The sequence below is a fragment of the Anolis sagrei genome, chromosome Y (assembly GCF_037176765.1).
Source record: "Anolis sagrei isolate rAnoSag1 chromosome Y, rAnoSag1.mat, whole genome shotgun sequence".
NCBI classification, from domain to species: Eukaryota; Metazoa; Chordata; class Lepidosauria; order Squamata; family Dactyloidae; genus Anolis; species Anolis sagrei.
In genome coordinates this window covers 8305977-8326357 of record NC_090035.1, presented here as the reverse complement: position 1 = coordinate 8326357, position 20381 = coordinate 8305977, and the positions used below count along the sequence as shown (strand labels likewise).

Sequence of the window (20381 nt, the reverse complement as noted above, 5' to 3'; positions counted from 1 at the left end):
TCGGAAAAATGCTGCACTTGCAGAGCTCAGGCGGTGTCGTATTTCAGTGTCGATGTTGACTTTGGGGAAATGTGGCTGCCAAGGTAGTGGAAATAGTCAACGTTTTCTAATGTTACACCATTAAGCTGTATTTCTGGCATTGGAGAGGGATTGCCTGGTGACTGTGGGAAGAGCACTTTGGTTTTCTCGATGATCAATGATGTTATTATCAAATAATAATAATAACAACAACACTTTATTTATAACCGCCCTCTCTTCGTGAAGGGTTTCAGGGAGTAGTTCTAATAAATATGATTAGAAAACGCATACCTGGGCAGTGCTGGGTCCTTAAACTAATTACTTCTTAAATTACAACTCCTTTTCCCCATTTCAGGGTTTTGAGCAGATTTTTGATAGTTGCTAAAGTTTTTGCATGGAATAAATAGGCACATGCTGCCGCCTAGTGGCATTCCATACACTATGAAAAACCCTTTATTTTAAATTGTATGCTGATTTGAGATCCTATAATAAAAGTGAGCAGAACAGAGTTACTTTAATAAAGAATACATTTCAGGAATTTGTTGAGTTGCTCTAGTTTGGCCTTTAATATGACATCTTGTCCTTATTATCACATATAAGATTGTGATTCTCTCTTTCCATGTAGCTCAGGCAAGGGCAAATTTGGGCCTTCCCTCCAGGTGTTTTGGACTCCAACTCCCACCATTCCCAACAGCCTCAGGCCCCTTCCTTTTCCCTCTCAGCCGCTGAAGCCTGAGGCTGTTAGGAATGGTGGGAGTTGGAGTCCAAAACACCTGGAGGGAGGGCCCAATTTGGGAGCAGAAAAAGGAAAGAACAAGGCAATGTATAGTAGGGTATAAATAGCCTGCCATATCTATTTCAGTATTATTATTATTATTATTATTATTATTGTTATCATTATTTGTACCCTGCTAGCATCTCCTGAAGGACTCGGTGCGGCTTACAAAGGCCAAGGCCCTCAATAAAACAACCGCATAACAAATACAACAATAAAACTCAAAAAGCAAACCAATAAACATTAAAGCAATAACAGTAAAACAATAAAACAATGACATCATGACACATTTAAAAACTAAGGGCCGGGCCAAATGTAATGGATAAAAATTAAAAGTGCTGGGCATGACAGGAGAAATGTAAGGATTTTATGGTAGGTGCGATGTGCAGACAATCTTAAATCTCTAGTAAAGTGCATTTGGGACATGATGCTTGGAGTTTCCTATTCTGGAAAGGCACACTGGAACAGCCAGGTCTTCAAGCTCTTCCTAAAGATTACCAACGTTGGGGCTTGTCTGATGTCCTTGGGGAGAGAGTTCCAGAGTCGGGGGGCCACCACAGAGAAGGCCCTGTCCCTCGTCCCCACCAAACGTGCTTGCGACTCAGCTGGGATCATGAGCAGGGCCTCTCCAGATGAACGGAGGGATCATGTGGGTTCATATACGGAGATGCGGTCACGCAGGTAGGCGGGTCCCAAACCGTTTAGGGCTTTGTAGGTAAGCACCTGCACCTTGAATTGGGACTGGAAAATGAATGGCAGCCAATGGAGCTCCTTAAACAGGAGGGTTGACCTCTCTGTGTAAGGAGCACCAGTTAACAACCTGGCCGCTGCCCGTTGGACCAGTTGGAATTTCCGAGCCGTTTTCAAGGGCAGCCCCACGTAGAGCGCATTACAGTAGTCCAATCTAGAGGTGACCAAGGCATGGACCACCTCGGCCAGATCAGCCTTCCCGAGGTACGGTCGCAGTTGGCGCATGAGTCTCAATTGTGCAAAAGCCCTCATGGACACCGCCGACGCCTGAGCCTCGATGAATCCAATGAGCAATGAATCCAAGAGGACACCCAAACTGTGGACCTGTGACTTCAGAGGGAATGCAACCCTGTCCAGTACAGGTTGCCACCCTATACCCCGATCCAGTTTACGATCGACCAGGAGGACCTCTGTCTTGTCGGGATTGATCTTCAGCTTGTTCCTCCTCCAGACAGCCACAGCGGTCAGGCACTCGTCCAGCACCCGAGGGGCTTCCTTGGAGTTAGGTGGAAAGGAATAGTAGAGTTGTGTGTCATCTGTGTAGAGGTGGCACCCAACTCCAAAACTCCAGATGACCTCTCCCAGCGGTTTCATATAGATGTTAAAAAGCATGGGAGATAGTAGCACTGGACTTTTTGCAAGGCAGTCTCAGGTTCAAGTATGAATTAAGTTATGCCAGATGTGAGGATTTAAAACACATTTAAAGCTATGTCCAACTCTGAAGCTGTTTTAACAGTCTGGAGCAGTGGTTCTCAACCTGTGGTCTGTGGACTACCAGTGGTCGGATAGAATGAAAATATGGTTCATGGTCTCACCATTACTACACCTTTGCAATGAGAGTGACTGGTCTTGCGAAACCATCTTATAGTGCAGGAGCTTATTAAATATGGTTTTCTGTGGGCGAGCAGATGGCGACTTCTGGAGCTGATCTGATCTTTTTGTTGTTGGTTTGATCTTCTTGCGGTCAGAATTTTCCTCCAACACCACAGTTCAAAAACATCTACTTTCACTTAGCCTTCCTTATAGTCCAGCTCTCACATCCATAGGTTACTACGGAGAATACCATTGCTTTAACTATGTGGATCTTCATTGCCAGTGTGATGTCTCTACCCTTAACTCTTTTATCAAGATTGGTCATTGCTCTCCTCCCTTACTTACTTAGGCGATCCCTTGTTGTCCGAGTAGGTTAATCCTCCAGGGTGGGTCCGTAGGTGACTGTGGAGCCCTATTCTTGACCTGCATGTTCTCCCACAGTGAGAGCATTGGTTTCCAGTGGAAAGCGGTCCCGGTCGGCGTTGGCTTGACGCGCCTTCCTCTTGGCACGTTTCTCTCTTTCGCCCTCCATTTGTGCCTCTTCAAATTCTGCAGCACTGCTGGTCACAGCTGACCTTCAGCTGGAGTGCTCAAGGGCCAGGGCTTCCCAGTTCTCAGTGTCTATGCCAGAGTTTTAAAGGTTGGCTTTGAGCCCATCTTTAAATCTCTTTTCATGTCCACCAACATTCCGTTTTCCGTTCTTGAGTTCGGAGTAGAGCACTGCTTTGGGAGACGGTGGTGGGGCATCCGGACAACATGGCCGGTCCAGTGGAGTTGATGGCGGAGGACCATCACTTCAATGCTGGTGGTCTTTGCTTCTTCCAGCATGCTGACATTTGTTTGCTTGTCTTCCCAAGAGATTTGCAGGATTTTCTGGAGAAAGCACTGATGGAATCGTTCAAGGAGTTGCATGTGATGTCTGTAGATAGTTCACATCTCGCAGACATATAGCAGGGTTGGGAGGACAATAGCTTTATAAACAAGCACCTTGGTATCTCTACAGATGTCCCGGTCCTCAAACACTCTCTGCTTCATTCGGAAGAATGTTGCACTCACAGAGCTCAGGTGGTGTTGAATTTCAGTGTCAATGTTGACTTTTGTGGAGAGGTAGCTGCCAAGGTAGCAGAAATGGTCAACATTTTCTAATGCTACACCATTAAGCTGTATTTCTCCTCCCGAGAAGTAAACATCTTCTGATTTGCTGGCTGCAGTCTGGGTCTACAGTAATCTCTGCACCTAGAAATACAAAGTCTGTCACTGCCTCCAATCCAATGCAATTCTCTGAATCAGCGCCCCAAATAACCAAACCAAAAACAGATTTGTAATCCTTTTGGTACTAACGTTGGAGATTTCGTCAAGTGGTCCCTGGTCAAAAAAAGTTTGGGAACCACCGCTCTAGTTTGAGCTTTAATGTGACATCTTGTACTTACTCTCATACATAAAGAGATACAATTGTGATTCTCTGTTTCCATGTAGTTGTTAGATGTCCTGAGTTCTTATGAAAGTATAAGCAGAATCCAAAACAGTAATAAGCAGCATAAAAACATAAACAGAAGTGATAACGGGTTGTTGTAGGTTTTTTCGGGCTATATGGCCATGGTCTAGAGGCATTCTCTCCTGACGTTTCGCCTGCATCTATGACATAGATACAGGCGAAACGTCAGGAGAGAATGCCTCTAGACCATGACCATATAGCCTGAAAAAACCTACAACAACCCAATGATTCCGGCCATGAAAGCCTTCGACAATACACAGAAGTAATAATGACAACAATAGACTCATGTACAGATACATACACACACATTCCACAAGTTAAAGAAACAACAGCCCACGAGTCCAATGTGATGCTTTTTCAAAGTTGTTTATTTTAAAACATTACAACCCAAGCTGAATAGAAACAAAAAAAAAATTACATTGAGAATGTTTTCATTTAATATCTGCAGAACAGAAAATAAAAACCTCCACGAACCAGTAAAAAAATAGCTACAGTACAATTGAATAAAACCGAAAGTAAAAGGATACAAAACAAAAACAAAACCAAAAGCGATGGGCTCACTCCTCAGTTTAAAACCCCCACAAAATTTCAAAACGTTTGGGGTCAGTGCCAAACACTTGGAAGAAACTTATGATTGTGTCCAAAGGCTTTAAAAATTATATATATATTAGATATGTGTGTGCAATGTGTGCGCATGTGTACACACAGGTACACACACATATACATAGTGGTATGATACACAACCCTTGTGGTTTGAAAGAAAACCAAACCGGACAAAAGGAAAAAGAAGGCCAGTTGAGTTACGGCTGGTACACATTGGTGTCCGAAAGGGAGGGAATAGAGGTAAAGACTGGAAATCCACAGGAAATAATTACCAGGTTGATCCTTGCTAGTACAAGATCTGGGTTCTTCAGTGCGATCAATGAGGTTGCCAACTGACCTGTTCCTACGTCTCTTTTCTTACCCAAATAGGTGGCCAAAGCCATCAGATGAACTCTTCCAAGCTGAAGTTGTATCACCTGTGGATTTCACCTTTCCCTAGACCAGTGGTTCTCAACCTGTGAGTCCCCAGATGTTTTGGCCTTCAACTCCCAGAAATCCTAACTTGGTAGGTAAAATGGTTGGGATTTCTGGCAGTCATAAGGTGAAACACCTGGGGATTCACAGGTTGGGAACCACTGCCCTAGACGTTGCCCAAAGACGGAGATCCGGTTAAGAAGCTGGCAAACCGCAGCACCAAAAGATCCAATTCAGAGGTTATGGAGATCAAATTGGCAATATTACTATTGCCAGTGACAGAATAAGAGCTCTTTCAAGGCAGAGCCCAGAAGTGTTTCGGGGAAAGGGTACACAAAACAGCGAAACCAACATTGCATAGAGAAGAGGAAAGTGTTGTTGGATACACTAAGCACCGAAAACAATTCCGACGGAGAGTCGATTAACTCCTCTTTAGGTCGAGAGCCAAGGAGCAAGACTTGTAGTTGCAGACATATTCAAACTAGTTTTAATATTGTTTGTTTGCCTGGTCCAAATTGCTCCAAAGACAAAAGGGGTACTGTTTTCCCCCCCATTATAAATAAACATGCACCACTGCACTTGTCGATGCAGAACGTCAAGAGCAAAGAATCACACAGACGGAGGAGGAAAAGAGTGGCCTGGTTGACAGAGGAGAAAGGAGGAAGAATGAGGAGAAGGGGTCTCGCTTCCCACGATTCCCTGCACCAAATATATGCAAGTCGAGAATTAAAAAATAATAATAATAATCAAGGAGATTCCAGCTCCGATTCTAACAGCCCCATCAAATTGCCTACTCCTATCATCATAGCACAATGCTAAACATTTGAAGAACCATCCACACTTCTAACATTATGGGAACTGGCAGACCTTTTCTACACTGGGTGTCCGACTTTAGCAGCGGCTCCTAATTTTTGGTCATTTAGATGTTTTGAACTGCGACTCTCAGAGACCTTTGCTGGTAGGAATTCTGGGAACCGAAGTCCAAAACCTCTAGTTGGCCACCGTTTGGGGATCAGAGACGTCCCACAAAGACTCCAGGAAACCAGGGTGCAAATCCCTGCTCGTTCTTGCAAACTCTCTCCGCCGAAGACTAGTGGCCAATCTCCTCCAAATCTTGCCAAGCAAACACCACAACTCATGAGTCACCTTGAAGGCACTCAACGACGACGACAACAACAGCAACAACATCAACATCAAAAGGACTAAACTTTGGAGTCTATCTACACTAAGGAGTTTGATCCTTAATGGAACCGCGGATTCTGTAGTTTGGTGCTTTGCTCAAGGAAAAGATTCTCATTATTTCAATAACCCCCCCCCCCCAACATTTTGCAACATGTACCCTTGGCAGTTAAAGCTGTACCAAACTTATTTCCCCCCAAAATAAGACACTGTCTTATACTAATTTTTGCTCCCAAAGATGCGCTAGGTCTTATTTTCAGGGGATGTCTTATTTTTCCATGAAGAAGAATTCACATTTATTGTGGAACAGAATAAAACCCCAAACATTTATTATATACTATACAGTCGGTATATAATAAATATACCACACAGGGCCACAAAAAATAAGGGCTGTCAAGTACCTGGCTCCCACACACGATAATGATCTCCCACAGCAGTTCCTGGACCACTTGTATTGTCGAAGGCTTTCATGGCTGGAATCACTGGGTTGCTGTAAGTCTTTCGGACTGTATGGCCATGTTCCAGATGCATTCTGGAATGCTTCTGGAACATTGCCACACTGTCCAAAAGACTTACAGCAATCCAGGGGCAGTAATGCAGCTCCCAGCCACCAGGAACAACAAGCTTCCAAACAAAAACTTTGCTAGGTCTTATTTTCGGGGGAGGCCTTATATTTAGCAACTCAGCAAAACCTTTACTACAGTGGTTCTCAACCTGTAGTCCCCAGATGTTTTTGGCCTACAACTCCCAGAAATCCCAGCCAGTTTACCAGCTGTTAGGGTTTCTGGGAATTGAAGGCCAAAAACATCTGGGAACCCCAGGTTGAGAACCAATGCTTTACTAGGTCTTATTTTCAGGGTATGTCCTATTTTCAGGGAAAATTGGTATGGAGGTGCAGATATACTTAGCTGCATTGATCTATCTGTCAATGCCAGCTAGACACACAGACTTGGATCCAAAGAACTATTCTTAGAGGCGCCTACAAGTTCCTATATCAAGATTTCCCTCTTGAAGAGCAATTCCACATGCTCTACGTGGCACAGAGGACTATTCCTCAAAAACGCATCCTAAAGAGGTCTTTTAAAAAAATTCAGACGAAAAAACACATTGTTTACATACAGGGGAAACAGATGAGACAAAGAGTAATAGAAATGGGAAATAGGTGTCGTTAGAGTTGGCAGTAGAGGTTACTCGAGGACCAAGTGATCCAACAGTAAGAACAGAAACAGTATTTGGAGAGAGGATATCTTGTCCTCGGTGAACAAGTCTGAACTACAGATTGAAAGTTCTAAAAACATATGGGGTAAATACATGTCTTTTGGAGAGTAATGAAATCCCACTCGTTGCTTTAAGGGGGGTTTTAGCACCAGAAGAGGAAGGGCTCATTCGCTGGATGCCTCCCAACTCGAAGGAAGGTGGTCAAGGTATAAGACACAATTGATGCCCTGAAACACGGATGAGCAGAGAGGGGAAGGAGAGAGGCAAAGAAAGAGAAGACAACACCTAGCATAAATCAAATTTAGACTGAAGTGGCTTCAAAATATGTCTTTTGTGCAAGTGCTGAACATCGTTCATGAAAGCTTGCCTACACGGACACCTCGCTAGCAATAAACACGTCACGTTACGGAAACTGTGCCACAATATCTGCAAGCTGCGACCGGATGCAGACAGAGCCATGTGAAACAAGCCATGTGTCTTGATTGATTGATTGTGCCGTGTTATGGAAATGTCCCAAAAGTATTAAGAGAAATTTTCTTTTTTCCTTAAGTCATTTTTCTATTTTTCTACACTCCCATACTGTCTTTTATTGAGCGCAATGGGTTAAACCAGAGGTCCTCAAACTAAGTCCCGGGGGCCGGATACGGCCCTCCAAGGTCATTTACCTGGCCCTTGCTCAGGGTCAACCTAAGTCTGAAATGACTTGAAAGCACACAACAACAACAACAACAACAATCCTATCTCATCAGCCAAAAGCAGGCCCACATTTCCCACTGAAATACTAGTAAGTTTATATTTGTTAAAACTGTTCTTCGTTTTAATTATTGTATAATTTTAAAGATATGAGCAGTGTGCATAGGAATTTATTCATGTTTTTTTTTCAAATTATAATCCGGCTCTCCAACAGTTTTAGGGACTATGACCCGGCCCTCTGTTTAAAACGTTTGAGGACCCCTGGGTTAAACCGTTTTGCTGGCAGGACTGACCAAAAGGTTGGCAGTTCGAATCCGGGTAGTGGGGTGAGCTCCCATCTGTCAGCTCCAGCTTCCTATGCAGGGACATGAGAGAAGCCTCCCACAGGATGCTAAAACATCTGGGTGTCCCCTGGGCAACATCCTTGCAGACAACAAATTCTCTCACATCAGAAGCGACTTGCAGTTTCTCAAGTTGTTCCTTGGAGCCCCCAGTGGTGCAGTGGGTTAAACCCCTGCACCGGCAGGACTAAAGACCGACAGGTCGCAGGTTCAAATCCGGGGAGAGTGTGGATGAGCTCCCTCTATCAGCTCCAGCTCCTCATATGGGGACATGAGAGAAGCCTCCCACAAGGATAATAAAAACATCCAAATCATCCTGGCGTCCCCTGGGCAACGTCCTTGCAGACGGCCAATTCTCTCGCACCAGAAGTGACTTGCAGTTTCACAAGCTGCTCCTGACATAAAAAAATAGTAGTTTACAACTGCTGAATCCTCTCTTGAACTAGTCAACCACTCTGACACTGATCATCCCAAAACTCAGGATTCGTTTTACACATTTTCCTCAATGTACATAAACAGAGGAGCAAGAAGTCAGAAGGACTATGTGTTTTCTACAATGTATTCAGCAGCAAGGGGAAACTAAACATATTACTTGGGAGTCCAAGCTGACAGATTGTGGTCCACTAGCATCTCCTCCGCAGTCAAAATAAGGCTTATTGAATCCCCTCAAACATTGCTCCTTTTCATAGATAGCTCCCAATCTGTGTGGGTCTAAAGCAGGCATCTTCAAACTGCGGCCCTCCAGCTATTTTGGCCTCCAACTACCACAAGCCCTAGCCAGCTTGTTCAATGGTCAGTAATTCTGAGTGTTGGAGGCCCAAACAGCTGGAGAGCTGTAGTTTGAGGATGCCTGGTCTAAAGTATCTAAGTGAGAGGAAATTCCTAATGCTAAGCAAACATTCCCAGTGGCACAATATGTTGAAAATCCATACCATACATTTCCATCATGTACAAAAACACCTGTGCTTCGTATGACTAAAAGTCAGAACTATCCAACTGGACGTCTTCTGTCGTTGCTAAACTGGCCATATCTGAGGCACTAAATTAATTTTTCCTTTAAGGAATGGGTGAGGGGACAGTGGAGGAGATTCTAGTTCAGGCATGGGCAAACGTTGGCCCTCTGGGTGTTTTGGACTTCCAATTCCTGTCACAAGAAATGTAATATGGAGTTTTGATAACTGTGGGTTTGATATGTGTGGGTATGAATGAGCTGAATGAAACAATAATTTTGGAGACACAATTCTAAAATATTCAGGCCTGCAATGACTAACTACCTGCTTGCTAGGATTGTAATTAAAAGTTGCTAATGGGAACTGAAAAAAGTAAACTGTGGTAAGAACTGCGACAGTGATAAGAGAAATGCAAGACAGATGCAAGATACTCCACTTTGGCAGGAAAAACGAAATGCAAAGATACAGAATGGGGGACGATGCCTGGCTCGAGAGCAGTACGTGTGAAAAAGATCTTGGAGTCCTCGTGGACAACAAGTTAAACATGAGCCAACAATGTGATGTGGCGGCAAAAAAAGCCAATGGGATTTTGGCCTGCATCAATAGGAGCATAGTGTCTAGATCTAGGGAAGTCATGCTCCCCATGCTCTATTCCGCTTTGGTTAGACCACACCTGGAATATTGTGTCCAATTCTGGGCACCACAATTCAAGAGAGATATTGACAAGATGGAATGTGTCCAGAGGAGAGCGACTAAAATGATCAAGGGTCTGGAAAACAAACCCTATGAGGAGCAGCTTAAGGAGCTGGGCATGTTTAGCCTGAAGAAGAGAAGGCTGAGAGGAGATATGATAGCCATGTATAAATATGTGAGAGGAAGCCACAGGGAGGAGGGAGCAAGCTTGTTTTCTGCTTCCCTGGAGACTAGGACGCGGAACAACAGCTTCAAACTACAAGAGAGGAGATTCCATCTCAACATGAGGAAGAACTTCCTGACTGTGAGAGCCGTTCAGCAGTGGAACTCTCTGCCCCGGAGTGTGGTGGAGGCTCCTTCTTTGGAAGCTTTGAAACAGAGGCTGGATGGCCATCTGCCAGGGATGATTTAAATGCAATATTCCTGCTTCTTGGCAAGGGGTTGGACTGGATGGCCCATGAGGTCTCTTCCAACTCTTTGATTCTATGATTCTAATGTTTACAAGATTAAGAAGGAAGTCAACACAAAGCTCACACCAATCATGAAGAGTCAACACCTGGACAGGAAACTGAGCTGGAATCAACATGTTCCAGGATAGAAGACGTCTATCATTAATTTACAACTTTGGGACTACATCAGAATAAAAGACTCGATCTAATAATTCTCAATTGTGACAGAGCCGCTGGTACTCTCTGCTCCATGGGAAGGACAGATGGTGTATTAGGAGAATGTCAGATCTGCTATGGGAAAGCAGGATTCTGGACACTTACTCCTGTTCTCAAGGGAAGAGGAAGGAATGCGGTTTGGAGTTGTTTTACGTTGCAGGGAGTCAGAGTCTGCTGGATGGAAAACGGGGGTCTGATCCTTGGCATTGCTCTTAGGGAAAGGATGTTTTTTGGAGTTCTGGCGTTACTGAAGTTTTGGAAATATGTGTTGGCAGACTGCAAGAAAAGCAGGGCTTAGCCTAAACAGGTGCTTCTCCAAGGAGGGAGAAAAAGATATGGTAATATTTGGATGCACAAGGATGGATGAATGTGTGTAAATACTGAGTAAAAATGTAATTCTCCTTTGTTTGTTTGCCAATGTAATTATAGGATGTGAATCCAATGTAGTTGCACAGAATCTGTATGTCTGTATGTCCAGTGCCATTCTTTGTTTAATAATAATAATTATTTATTTATTTATTTATATTCCGCTCTATCTCACCAAGGGGACTCAGAGCAGAAAACGGTACATATGCTCGACATTCAATGTTGTTTTGGATAGACAATAGAAACAGACAGAACTAAAAGGAGGTATGTTGTGTTGACGGCCAGCTTTTTGGCGCCTTGGAAGGTTGTGCTCAAATCCAGCCACAGGGGGGTGCTGTTGCTCCATCCTCTATGACGAAGAGCCATCAGGACTTCCTCTTTCCTTTTGATTGCCGGGCATTTTCTGATCTTTTTTCTTTATGGTGTCATAAAATACCTTCCCCACTTGTTTTAGAGGTACTGATTTTCTCTAATTACATCTCAAGCTGTTTTTGAACTGGTTAGGTCAACAGTAAGCTGGGCTGACAGTCAGCAGCTCATGCCAACCTGGGGCTTCGAACTGGCAACCTTTCGGTTGGTGGATCTTATCATTGCTGGTGATTTATCAGCTGTGCTAAAGCCTGGCCTTTTGTGTAAAAGTTCTGTAAAGGTTTTGATATACCCTCTCGCACTTCTATAAAAGTTTTGATATACCTTCTCACACTAAGGAGCCTGCGGTGATGCAATGGGTTAAACCACTGCTGAACTTCCTTACCAAAAGGTCACAGGTTCAAATTGAGGGAGCAGTGTGAGCTTCTGCTGTTAGCCCCAGCTTCAGCCAACCTAGCAGTTCGAAAACACGCAAATGTGAGCAGATCAATAGGTACTGCTAGTCATGCCGGCCACATGACCTTGGAGGTGTCTATGGACAATTCCGGCTCTTAGACTTAGAAATGGAGATGAGCACCAACCCCTAGAGTCGGACACGACTGGACTTAATGTCAGGGGAAAACATTTACCTACCTCTCACACTAAAAATTGCAATAAAAGAACATGACACTCCCACAATTCCTAACAGCCTCAGGCTGACGGGGGAAAGAAAAGGGCCTAAGGCTGTTAGGAATTGTGGGAGCTGAAGTCCAAAATACCTGGAGAGAGGGCCGAAGTTTGCCCATACCTAGTCTAGTTCCTCAGGTTTTGATACATGAATGAATGACAAGTTCTTACCCTGAACCCTTTACAAAAAAGAAAACCAAGAAGAAGCAGAATTGAACTCAATGTGGAGTCAGCTAATTATTACACACAGGATACAAACACTACACTTATTTCCAAGACGGCACACACATAAAAATAAATTCACAGCCAAGTCTTTTGACTCAATTTTCTTTTCTTTTTTTCTTCTTCTTCTTGAAACAATTACAATGTAGTCTTGAACACTGGACTCCCAAGAATCCAACATGCTATATACATTTCACATTGTGGAGATGTTTGTGTGCTTGACAAGGAAGGTTCTTGGTTCACATTTGCTTTTTTTTCCTTTGATTTTTTTTTTTAAAAGTGCTGTGATGATGTTACAGGGAGGGGAACAAATAAATCAACTAAATCAACCAGACAAGCAAATGGCCACATATGTGCTCAAAGGAAAGAGTATCTACGTAACACTCCGGTTTCCCGTTCCAACGTATCGTCGTCGCATCCGGATTTGGATCCAGACGATACTCAACATCAGTCGCTCGTTTCTCCAGGTTTCTTTTTGCAAAGGAACTTCGTAGCATGTTGAAATCACGGCGAAGGTTTTGAAATGATCTGAGAGTAGCTGAGGAAGTTAGTTGGGACACATTCCAAGCGATATGGCATTAGGATTCTCATCACATGAAAAACTTATACAAATCTGAAAGGAGAAAATAATGGGAGTCTTTTGCCGGTTTCGTTGGCGACACCAACAATACTTTTAAGAGCCCTGATTGGCAACAGAGCTGGCGGAAAGACAAAGCCCTGTCAATCAACGGTTTCAAGCTGGTCCTGGGTTCAAAGGATGCGTGAGACTCCTCTTCCATGTCAAAAGATGTGCATGACCCCCCTTCCACAAACATGACGCAACCAGAGATACTTTGGACTCGGCCAAGAGGCGCACCAAGTTGCCGTGGCTGTTTGCTCTTCTCCTCAAACCATAACGAGGGACCACACATGTCGTTGTTTCCAATGCAGATTCGTTGTGCTCTTTGTGTCACTCAAGGAATTTTTTTTGATTATTTAATTAAAAATCAAGCCTGCATTGATTGATACAGAGGTCCTGCATTATTTGCAACAAGATGGTTGGGAACCGTGGCTCTATCGCTCTTCAGTCATTTCAAATCTAAAGTCCCCAGACACAATCCACAATAGAGTATACAAAGATCTTGATTTTACTACATGATCCCCTCCTTGAAATCCATTTAAAGACACCGAATAGCGATTCCAGTTCATGATCCACCAACAGGTACTCAGTTGGAGTTTCCTCTTCACAGTGTTAAGTGGTAACTGCTTCTGGAAGGAAGGTAATTTCTATAGTGGTTTCTGTACGGTAAGGATTTTATCCTCTCTTTTAAAATCAGCATTGACTGGTACACACGATGCATTACTCCTCTCTGTTGCAGTAGTAAGAGGAAAGACCTTGCTCCCTTGCCTTTAAAAACAAACACTTATCCTTCCAAGATCTTCAAGTTTGATTCCCAAGGATAATTTGCTGGTCTTTCGAGTGGCTGAAGTGTCTAGCTAATCTTAACTTTTTAAGCACATACCTCAAACAGTGACAAGCAAATAAATGAAAGTTTTCAAGGCAAGGTTAGCATACGGATCACTGTTCATACTCAGGACTAACTATAGCCCCTGGGGATTGTGAACTAAAGGAGAATCCTGGTTCAGTTGCTTGGAAATGTGGGACGCAGCCCTAAAAAAGGGGGCATTGGGCCATTTGGGGAGCACGATGGAAAGGAGCTCTCCCTCAATTGGTTGTGCGCACACCTTTCCGCCTTATCCAACTTCACCTTTTCTGTCCTTTCTCTTAATAGTAGCAGGTGCCAATATGACCTCAGTTTAGATCAGTGGTTCCCAACTTTTGGGCCTTCTTTGGACTTCAACTCCCAGGAATCCCAGCCAATATTAACTCAGTTTAGATCAGTGGTTCCCAACTTTTGGGCCTTCTTTGAACTTCAACGCCCAGAAATCCCAGCCAGCTTACCAGATGTTAGGAACTGTGGGAGCTGAAGTCCAAAACAACTGAAGGTCCAAAGGTTAGGAACCACTGATCTAGATAGAAGGATACATTTAAAGAGACTACTATGTTGTCTATATGTATGGAAACCTGAGCAACCACCCTTTTGAGAGTGTTGCAACAGCGTCAACGTAAGCTGCGATTCTACTTTCCCAAAAATCTCATGGCTGTTTACATTTCTACTATTCTCTCCATAAACTGTAGCCTGTGAAGTCAACTCTGTCTGCACCAAACCGGAGGAAGCAAATTTTTCAGAAATGGTAAACCTTCCCCTTGAATGTGCACAATTGTGTTGAAAAAGAACCTCAGCAGCAAAAAGCTAAAGGTTTGTGAGTTTGGAGGAGTTCTGCAATACCATCTGGAGCAAAGAGGAAAATGCTGGCTGCACCGTCGGAGGTGAAACTGTGAAACAAGATCTGCCTAGTTCTGTCAATAAAGACAGATATTGGACACCAGATAGGAGATGTTCTACCTTAGTTGACATTGGAAAGCTTTTAGTCTGCGTTTTCCTAGCTACTTACTGCAGAATCAGGTTGCACAGGGAACCCAAAACAATGGAAGTGAAATGTTCCCTTGTGTGGTGTTGTGGTCCTTCCTTCCCACCTATATCACAATGACTCCTACTAAATAAAGCACCTTCAAGGCAGTTGGGGGGCTGGTGCAGGCACACATTGATCCTCATCTCCACTTTGTTGCCATTGGTCTTTGCTGTCCATAGACAGCTCATTAAGAGGCAACTGGGATTGGGTTGCATGTGGTTTGTGCAACGAAGGTTGGGAATTTAGCCTGGCGGTCTGATGAGCCCAAGGAAGGGAGCATTCCCTGCTGGCATCACAGTATTATATCTTTGTTCTGCTTTCTGGTCCTGGGAGACAGGATCAACAGAAACCTTAAAAGATTCCCTAAGGAGCTCCAAATTATGCCTAAATGTAATATTTCCAACATCGTACTAGCCATATGTCCTTGCAAAATTGGAAGAAGCAATGGCAGGAAGTCTACAGGAAGTAAAACTAGAGAATGCTTCTGGAACATGGCCATACAGCCCGGAAAACTCACAGCAACTCAGCGATTCCGGCCATGAAAGCCTTCGACAGCACATATGCAAAAAGTCCCATTTCTGATGGCAACCTTGTTTGGTCTTGATATGGGTTGAATTCAAGCAAAGGCAGATAACAGCTGAGGCTGGACGCTTCCTCTACACCCTACAAAGCTTTTCTCTTTCTTTTTCTTTGCAACTCTAAAATATTTTGGCACCAGAAGAAATTGCTGAATCCAGTTTCCAGGATGTCTTGCTGATAGCTTAGAAGGTATAGTCCAAAGGGCAGGTATAGTGCAACCAGTGGTTGTGTGTGTTGTCGGTTTGTACACACACACACACATGTATAGAGGATCTGGTACAGGAAGCCCACTCATTCGTCCCAGGTACAAAAAGAGAGACATAAAGTTGTATCGGGGGGGGGGGGGCATCCGATACACACAAAGGAGGATGATTGGATCAGCAGACCTTCTCATCCTCAAATGGAAGGATCAAATGGCTTCCTAGATTTCGCTTGATGCTGGGAAACGGGCTTCTCAAGAGCAGCTGCAGAAAGGGTTGGGCGCATGGGAACTTTATGACGGTGTGCGCATTGAAGGAGGCTTCCTCAGGTCATGTTGTCACATCCACAAACACTTTCGCACAATTGAGACAGGTCATTTTCGGATTGGAAAGAGACCCCCCCAATGGGAGGAGATGAGAAACAGCTTGCAATTTCCTGAAAAGTTGTCCTCAAGCATGGATTCCAAAACACCACAGAGCAAAGCAGGCGGATGGGTCGATTTCCTGCGTGTGTGTGCATGCATGTGCATTCATTTCTCTCTCTCTCTCTCTCCCCACACACACAAACAGGTGCAAGTAAGCATTGACTGGATCTGGAATACTCTTCCATCAAAGATGGTCCCAAAGAGACATGTCCCAGGCCAAGGCAGGAGAAGCAGGAAAAGCGATTGAGTCGGATCCAGGGCGAGGGAGGCAGGGGAAGCAGGGCTGGTCTGCGAGGGCAGCGGAGGGCGGGCGGCAGCAGTTGGCACGTTTTCTTCCGTTTGTTTTGTTTTTGTTTTGATTGACTTAAAACACGTTCAGAGTCTTTAATGCACACTGCCAGTGTCCGGCCGAGGCTGGTTGGTGGCGAGGTATTTGGCTCTCATGCTGGAGGTGTACTGGAGAAGGAGACAGGGAGAAGGAGACAAAACACAAAGAGAAAGAACAACATCAGTTTGGCATTCATAATGAGAAGAAGGTAAAACAGGGGAAACTCCATCACATAATCCCTTGCTCTCAAGATGTGCAGTTACTTGCAGGCTGGTTGACAATCATTTCGCAAACTTCATCTCAAGGTTTACAGAATCAACAACAAAGAAGGTTCCCAGGTTGGAGAACGGCAGGAGATTCGATAACTGCAGTACTCCCATTCAAACCAGTTTGTCATTTCATTCTTCTTGGGGAGGAACAGGAGGCACCTAGGATTCCCTAATATGGGATCCTTGGTCTTCTCATTTAACCACAATGTAACACTATGTAATACTATCACACTATGTAACACATTTTTTTGTTCCTGGATTATAAATGTCAATTCCTTAATCGATTCTATCATGAAAAACATGGGGAAAGTGTGTTAAAATGCAATAACTTGTTTTTGTGGGACATCATAACATATTTTGCTAGGAGCAGCAGTGGTAAAATGGGTTAAACCCTTGTGCCGGCTGAACTGCTGACCTGAAGGTCGGTGGTTCGAATCCATGAGATGGGGTGAGCTCCTGTCTGTCAGTCCAGCTTCCCATGCAGTCACATGAGAAAAGCCTCCCTGGGGAAAATGTGTTAAAATGGAATAACTTTGTTTTTGTGGTATATCCTGCCATAACATATTTCACTAGGAGCAGCGGTGGTAAAATGGGTTAAACCCTTGTGCCGGCTGAACTGCTGACCTGAAGGTCGGCGGTTCGAATCCATGAGATGGGGTTAGCTCCTGCCTGTCAGTCCAGCTTCCCATGCAGTCACATGAGAAAAGCCTCCCACAGGATGGTTACACATCCGGGTGTCGTCTGGGCAACGTCTCTGCAGACAGTCAATTTTCTCACACCGGAAGCGACTTGCAGTTTCCCAAGCCACTTCTGAACCCCGTCTGTCAGCCCAGCTTCCCATGCAGTCACATGAGAAAAGCCTCCCACAGGATGGTTACACATCCGGGTGTCGTCTGGGCAACATCTCTGCAGACAGTCAATTCTCTCACACTAGAAACGACTTGCAGTTTCCCAAGCCACTTCTGAACCCCGTCTGTCAGCCCAGCTTCCCATGCAATCACACGAGAAAAGCCTCCCACAGGATGGTAACACATCTGGGTGTCCTCTGGGCAACATCTCTGCAGACAGTAAATTCTCTCACACCAGAAGTGACTTGCAGTTTCCCAAACCACTTCTGACATGATTTTTTCCCCAAAAGCATATTTTGCTACAGTTTTTCACTGAATATTAGGCTTGTGCATTTCGGCTGAACCACAATCTGTTTCTGCTGGCCCAATACCAGTAGATCCCCATTTCTACTCCAGAGGAGACAGGCGCTGCAGGTGGGTGTGCTCTCTCTTCCTGCAGCACACAGCTTGGTATTTTAAGGAGGCTTCCCATTTTCCAGGGAAGGAAGAGCAATCAGACTGGAGCTATCCTACCCAGGGCTTCCTTTAAAAAGCCCCCTCTTTGCCCCGCCTGGAGTGGTGTCTTTTTCCCCCTCGAGATTTTCCTTCTAGTGGCTGCCTCCCTCCTAAACTCCATTTGTGGCCATTATGGACAGCTGGCCCAACCAAACAAGTCAATTTGGCCGAAGAGAACTGACCGATCTGAATCCGTGCACAAGCCTAATGAACATCTCATAAGAGAGTCTCAACCAATTCATCCTAGTTTGTGGCAGCCACAAAAATGAAGTTTCTGCAGTAGAACAACTGCTCTCACAATTAAACTGGAAATAACATTTTCAAACCAGGAACAGAACATTTTTCAAATGTTGTTACATAGTGTTATAATTGTTAGGATTTGAGGCAGGGAAAAGCTCAGGTGGTTGAACTGGAATGAGCCTTAAACAAGTCTGTAGTATAGACAGAGCATATACAACACACAAAGTAAAAAATACAAATCCATAGTACTCCGTCCAAGTGTTCTCTTGCTTAAGTAGTGAGAAGAAAAGGATCACTGGCAAACCCAACTTACAAGTGGAGAGTTCCTCCTCATCAGATTTCCTCTTTCAATCGCGCAAAGGAAGAGTTGAGTGGGAAATAACATTAACGTTATCAGCAGAATACAGACATATAGAATGTGTTGCAAAATGTGGGTTGTATAGGAAAGATTCACTGAAACCCACCTTCCCTGTTGGGACACAAGGCTGAAAGGTAAGAAGGAGGAGCTACAGGGAAAACATCATTGCATTGCCATCTAATACACAAAAAATATGGGTTGTTGTAGGTTTTTTGGGCTATATGGCCATGTTCTAGAAGCATTCTCTCCTGATGTTTTGCCTGCATCTATGGCAAGCATCCTCAGAGGTTGTGAGGATGCTTCGGGCTATATGGCCATGTTCTAGAAGCATTCTCTCCTGACGTTTTGCCTGCATCTATGGCAAGCATCCTCAGAGGTTGTGAGGATGCTTCGGGCTATATGGCCATGTTCTAGAAGCATTCTCTCCTGACATTTTGCCTGCATCTATGGCAAGCATCCTCAGAGATTGTGAGGATGCTTTGGGCTATATGGCCATGTTCTAGAAGCATTCTCTCCTGACATTTTGCCTGCATCTATGGCAAGCATCCTCAGAGATTGTGAGGATGCTTTGGGCTATATGGCCATGTTCTAGAAGCATTCTCTCCTGACATTTTGCCTGCATCTATGGCAAGCATCCTCAGAGATTGTGAGGATGCTTCGGGCTATATGGCCATGTTCTAGAAGCATTCTCTCCTGACATTTTGCCTGCATCTATGGCAAGCATCCTCAGAGATTGTGAGGATGCTTTGGGCTATATGGCCATGTTCTAGAAGCATTCTCTCCTGACGTTTTGCCTGTATCTATGGCAAGCATCTTCAGAGGTTGTGAGGATGCTTCGGGCTATATGGCCATGTTCTAGAAGCATTCTCTCCTGACATTTTGCCTGTATCTATGGCAAGCATCCTCAGAGGTTGTGAGGATGCTTCGGTCTATATGGCCATGTTCTAGAAGCATTCTCTTCTGACGTTTTGCCTGCATCTATGGCAAGCATCCTCAGAGGCTGTGAGGATGCTTCGGGCTATATGGCCATGTTCTAGAAGCATTCTCTCCTGACGTTTTGCCTGCATCTATGGCAAGCATCTTCAGAGGTTGTGAGGATGCTTCGGGCTATATGGCCATGTTCTAGAAGCATTATCTCCTGACATTTTGCCTGTATCTATGGCAAGCATCCTCAGAAGTTGTGAGGTCACCTCACTACCTCTGAGGATGCTTGCCATAGATGCAGGCAAAACGTCAGGAGAGAATGCCTCTAGAACATGGTCATATAGCCTGAAAAACCAACAACAACCCTGTGATACCAGCCATGAAAGCCTTCAACAATACACACAAATATGTTTACTTTTGTGAAATGGTGCTTATGGGTTTATTCATTTCAGGCATTTAATATGAAACAAGAAGTCCTACATAACTGAAAGATAATTTGAGAGGGGAGCAGTGAAGACTTGTAATATACTAGCAGCTGGGCTTAGCACAGTGGGTTAAACCACGAAGCTGAAGAAAATCCTACTGATCGAAAGTTTGGAAGTTCAAGCTTGGGTCAGGGTGAGCATACACCATCAGCCCCAGCTCCCTGCCTACCTAGCAGATCGAAAACAGAAATGTGAGTAGATAAATAGGTACCACTTTAGTAATAAAAGGTGTCCATAAGGGAAGTAATAAAAGGCACCCATAAGGACATAATGGTGATTCGATTGGGAGGATGTCTAAGTATGACAAAGCTCTTCAGCATGGAAGATGGAGCAACAACACTCCCGTGTGGCCGAAGTCCAAAACAGCCTCCAGATGCCGGAAATTGAAAAGATGGGGAAAGCCTTTACCTCTGTTTATGTATCTTCTGTCCTTGTTAATTGTATAATGGCATTGAATGTTTGTTGTATATGTGTTCTGTAATCTGC

At 44.3% G+C, this 20381-nt stretch overlaps 1 protein-coding gene across 2 annotated transcripts in view; it reads right to left on the bottom strand.

Moving 5' to 3' along the window:
• Positions 1-4201: 4201 nt before the first annotated feature.
• Positions 4202-20381, bottom strand: part of LOC137095321 (protein tweety homolog 3-like) — a 178693-nt gene continuing 162513 nt past the window's right edge. Inside the window, exon 14 of one of the 2 annotated variants that reach the window (XM_067461818.1) lies at positions 4202-16404. In XM_067461818.1, the coding sequence (XP_067317919.1) occupies positions 16333-16404 (72 nt within the window). In that variant the 3' untranslated portion in view covers positions 4202-16332. The remainder of the gene's footprint in view (positions 16405-20381) is intronic. The other variant, XM_067461817.1, reaches the window with a different exon arrangement.